Source organism: Haliotis cracherodii, unplaced genomic scaffold (assembly GCF_022045235.1).
Source record: "Haliotis cracherodii isolate W230 unplaced genomic scaffold, xgHalCrac1.p SCAF_12, whole genome shotgun sequence".
NCBI classification, from domain to species: Eukaryota; Metazoa; Mollusca; class Gastropoda; order Lepetellida; family Haliotidae; genus Haliotis; species Haliotis cracherodii.
The window spans coordinates 21,177,476-21,182,963 of NW_027266267.1; the positions used below are offsets into that span (position 1 = coordinate 21,177,476).

The 5,488-nt window shown below is 44.6% G+C and overlaps 1 protein-coding gene across 1 annotated transcript in view; it reads left to right on the forward strand.

Annotated features, from left to right (window-relative positions):
• The first annotated feature begins 4,883 nt into the window (after positions 1-4,883).
• LOC139457644 (cubilin-like) overlaps positions 4,884-5,488 on the forward strand; it is a 23,485-nt gene continuing 22,880 nt past the window's right edge. Inside the window, exon 1 of the mRNA XM_071238997.1 lies at positions 4,884-4,998. Coding sequence (XP_071095098.1) covers positions 4,938-4,998 — 61 coding nt within the window. The 5' untranslated portion in view covers positions 4,884-4,937. The remainder of the gene's footprint in view (positions 4,999-5,488) is intronic.

A 5,488-nucleotide genomic window follows, 5' to 3' on the forward strand; every position in this document is an offset into this window, starting at 1 on the left:
CCTCTTTTTTTTCGGGAAAACCTGCTCACATCCCTGAAGACTGTTGCACTTAAATAGGTGTGTTTGTGTGTTGTGCGTGCGTGCGTGTGATAAGTTGTTTGGACAATTGCCGATTTTATAGTGCTAGCCCAGTGTGATTCCACTCCGTTATACAAGACTGACCCACTCAGACACAGACCTGTTCTACCCCGGAATCTTCATGGGTCGCTCTATGTGTGCTGTGTGTGTGTGTGCGGCCTAGTGTATGTACACGATAGTGCTAGCTCACTGTGATACCATGCTGCAGTTTAACATGAATACCGTACCCAGACACAGTATACCGACTCCAAGCCGACCAGTTCTTCTTTTATCCCCTTAATGCCGAGTACCAGGCAGGGTAACAACAAATACCGTCTTTTAATGACTTTATATATTCCTTTGTGAAAGAGCTGAAACTATAACATACCCTGATGTTGTGACGTGTGAACTGAACTTGACACTCACTATGTGAACGTCATATATGCTCCAAACTAAACACAAACTAGCCCCAAACCATGCGTCCTGATCAGAAGTAAGGCCCAGCAATATATCCTGTCTAAGTTAGTATCATCTAAAGTATACAACCGAGAAAAAATAATGGAGCTGATGAAATGATAGTGAAGGTGTAAAGATGAGTGAGTGAGTGAGGGAGTATGGTTTAACGCTGCTTTTAGCAATATTCCAGCAATATTACGGCGGGGGACACCAGAAATGAGCTTCACACATGGTACCCATGTCGGGAATCACACCCGGGTCTTCGGCCTGACGAGCGAACGCTTTAAACCACTAGGCTACCCAACCGACCCTAAAAAGACGAAAAATGGCTGTAAAATTATTTATATTTTCGGGCATGTAGATCAATATCTGGTGTGTCCACCATGTTTGGCGGTCCATGCACGACACCTTGATGACATACTGTTGACTAACTTGTGTATGGTTGCTCATGGTATTGCCCATTCCGCCAATAGAGCTACCTCAAGTTGGGACACGTTGACGGGTGCTGAGTCTCTGGCGTTCACTCTACGCCCGAGATTGAGAGAGTGAGAGAGTATGGTTTTACGCCGCTTTTAGCAATATTCCAGCAATATCACGGCGGGGAGTCCTTGTTTTAGCCCCTTAATGCCGACCGCCAGACAGGGTAACAACAAGTACCATCTTTTAACGTCTTTTGGTATAACGCGGACGGGGATCGAACCCTGGACCTTCCGCTCTCAGGGCAGACGCTCTACCACTAGACCACGGAGGCGGTCTCCATGACTTACAAGACATACGGGTTGGAAATGACACCAGATCGTGGAGAATGGGCACCGCACGACTCAGGTTAACCATAGCATATCTCGAGATAAAGAGACACATCTGGGTTCAGCTAATAGCCGACCAGGACTGGATTCTTTCACCGCATTGTGTCCTAATGTATTGTCGGGGCGGTCGGGTAGCCTAGTGGTTAAAGGGTTCGCTCGTCACGCCGAAGATCCGGGTTTTGATTCCCGACATGGGTACAATGTGTGAAGCCCATTTCTAGTGTCCCCCGCCGTGATATTGCTGGAATATTGCTAAAAGCGGCGTAAAACCATACTCACTCACTCACTTATGTATTGTCACACATGCACACGCTTTGAATAAATTTAGACTTTTCCTCTTTTTTTTCGGGAAAACCTGCTCACATCCCTGAAGACTGTTGCACTTAAATAGGTGTGTTTGTGTGTGTGCGTGCGTGCGTGTGATAAGTTGTTTGGACAAATGCCGATTTTATAGTGCTAGCCCAGTGTGATTCCACTCCGTTATACAAGACTGACCCACTCAGACACAGACCTATTCTACCCCGGAATCTTCATGGGTCGCTCTATGTGTGCTGTGTGTGTGTGTGCGGCCTAGTGTATGTACACGATAGTGCTAGCTCACTGTGATACCATGCTGCAGTTTAACATGAATACCGTACCCAGACACAGTATACCGACTCCAAGCCGACCAGTTCTTCTTTTATCCCCTTAATGCCGAGTACCAGGCAGGGTAACAACAAATACCATCTTTTAATGACTTTATATATTCCTTTGTGAAAGAGCTGAAACTATAACATACCCTGATGTTGTGACGTGTGAACTGAACTTGACACTCACTATGTGAACGTCATATATGCTCCAAACTAAACACAAACTAGCCCCAAACCATGCGTCCTGATCAGAAGTAAGACCCAGCAGTATATCCTGTCTAAGTTAGTATTGGGGGGGGGGGGGGGGGGGGGGGGGGGGGGGACGATGGCACGATGTGGTCTGCCATGGTCATTTTTGCGGTAAAAAAATTCTGCCGATAATAATTGTGTATCGAACAAACGACAGTATGCGCAAATTTGTCATCATATCGCCTGGCTATTAAAATATCCATTCACAATAAACGCACATACATGACACTACCGCCCCCACAACGACCATGCTCAAGAATTGTTGCCCTGGCAACCACTCGCTGCTTCATCCCTACCAACATTTTATCGAGGAAAAAACCCTAAAACGTCTGAAAACTGCCCGTCCCTGGTGTTGCCATGCTCATCCCACCCTTTGCCACCTTGGTATGTTGTCAATGTGAAACCCACCACAGGTCGCTGTGCTTTCAGACGGGTTGTATTGAGCCGGGTTTTAACGGTGGATGTTGAAATTCCGTTATTGTACGGAAATCTCTGTTTGATAATATGATATTGATAAATGAGCTGATTTGAAACTAAATTGTTTAGTACAATTAATGTAATGAGACAATCTTACCTAGGTGTTAGTTATTTTAGGCCTGTCGTCTGTCATATACAGGGTGTCGTCACTCCAGAGCGATATTTGAATTATGTGTTTAGACTGAACGCGAGAGCGACATGCGGTAATGCTTTTGAAGTTTGAATCTGTTTACGTAAAGGATTAGTCTGTTTTAACATAGGATTAGTATGTTCACCGTGACCACATCTCAGTAATTAATTATGATTTAGTAATCATACTTATCATTGTGGCACGTTCAATCAGTGTCAAGCGAAGACATCTGCAGTTGTAACCACAGATGTTCCAGGTATTTATATAGACTAACAACGCGTGTCGGTCTGACGTTGATTAATGAACAATTTGCATACTCATATATGCAAGGGGCCGACATATGGTTCTCAGTAGGAAGTGACAACTTGGTGACGATGGCTTGCAGTAAATACAGTTTTACTTTATACATGTAGATATATACATACAAATGACACTATGTGCCAAGTCAGCACATAGTGGTAGTGCTTGTTGTCTTGGTGCCCCAGAGCACCCAGCCTAACCCTAGCTAGGCTAAGGGTAAGACCTTTTTTTCCTTCTCTCCTCTCTGGACCAAGGCTTATATAGCCAAGGTCACCTGACATTTAGTAAGTAATAAATATAAATGTAAACAGTAAATCATCAGTGACATACTTGCACATCCTGTTCAGGATGGCAGACTCCTTCTAGATATTTTAGGGGCGGTCGGGTAGCCTAGTGGTTAAAGCGTTAGCTCGTCACGCCGAAGACCCGGGTTCGATTCCCGACATGGGTACAAAGTGTGAAGCCCATTTGTGGTGTCCCCCGCCGTGATATTGCTGGAATATTACTAAAAGCGGCGTAAAAACTCACTCACTCTAGATATTTTATATCTATGATTTAATGACCGTTTTTTTTCTGTAAAATATGTTCATTTCAGAGACTAGATGTCAGTCCAGGTCTCAGTGCAACCCCACCCGTTTGACGGAAATTGTCCAACAGTCAGATATTACACTTTTTGATCTGACAAACACTCGGGCAAGATAGGATATCGACGGCCCCCGCCGCCTCCATCGTTCCCACAATTCGCCATTTTATCTGTTCATTGAGATCCTGTCTTTTTAAGCGTGTGATTTGCTCAATTGCATTAGTGATTGTGTGTTCCCCAACAGACGCACACACTTTGGCTTCTGTGTGCACGTGCATCACGTGCTGTTCGTGCATGATGTGAAATTTCATTGCAGTATTAAATATACACCTGTAGTCTGTCTGACAGACCCTGATACAAATATATATCAAATACAGCCCATGCAAGTCTAGGTGAGGTGAAATGGGGTTTAATGTCGCGTCCAAGATTATTACACTTATATAGCGACGTGCATGTACGTGTGTGTGTTTGTGTGGCTGCTTGTACTAGTCCGGACTGATGCCGATTTATAGTGCTAGCTCACGGAGATACCATGCCGCAGTTAACATGAATACCCCACTCAGACACAGTATACTGACTCCGAGCTGACCAGTCCTTGTTTTAGCCCCTTAATGCCGGAGTACCAGACAGGGTAACAACAAGTACCATCTTTTAACGTCGTTTGGTATGACGCGGTAGGGGATCGAACCCTGGATCTTCCGCTCTCCGGGCGGACGCTCTACCACTAGACCACGGAGGCGGTCTTCGCAAGTCTAGATTACTGCAGTATGAAGAGAGTCACTGTGCTCCCTTTTATTATATTTTTATTAAGATAACTGAACAACTGTTTTTTTCAGTACTATATGTTCATTTCAGAGACTAAATATTATTTATTGCACTTGGCTCAACCACAGTTACATTCAAATCATTTGTGGCCTTATATTGTGTCGGCAGTATATGTATAATGACTACTCTTTATGCGCATAAACAGCAACGTCACCACATATTACAAAAACGGAGCAAAACTAGTCTGACAGGATTGATAGGCTATTTGTTACTTGCAGCGAAACATCCACATGAACCCACAGAGCAAATCGACCCGAGTCACGGACCACTGATCCTGAATAAAATCACAGTCCAACCAACCCAGGATGTCCTCGATGAATTACAGCTACAGATACCCTCATGTATCTACCCTGATTTAGCGAAGCGACGACAATAATAGTGACTGTCGGGTACTCTGACATGGACAGGCGTGACACTGTTTGACCATGGATCTCTTTTACCGGGTGCTGCTACTTCCGGTCATTTTGAAGGTTGTCATGGGGACAGGTAGGCGTGGTTATGCATGCTATGTATATTCTAGTCTCGTTTTCAGCTCTGGTACTGCCGTATATCTCTAGGAACTAGGGTTTGGATGAGTCCAAATTTACTACCCGGGTACCCACACGCCTTTTACCCGACCCTACCCGGGTACCTGCTGTGGTGTCAAGAGATAGCTACAAAATGTCCGATTGGGAATAGTTTGACAGTAGCCCTGACAGAATTATCAAGATACACGTATAAAACGTTGTGGTTATGCATACACTGAAGTTGACTGAAGTTTTAGCTTTGTTCAAACATATGTAAGTCAGAAGGCACGTGTTCATAGTCATAAAGAAATGCGAACATTAGAGACTTAAAATTGTCGTGTAACCATGTAGTTATATAGGGAATTTCTGTCATGAAACAAAATATCATGTGACTAACCACGGGTCCAGGTAATCCTGTGGGTACCGGGTCCTACTCAGTACCCACCCGACCCGAGTTACCCGTCCCGGCC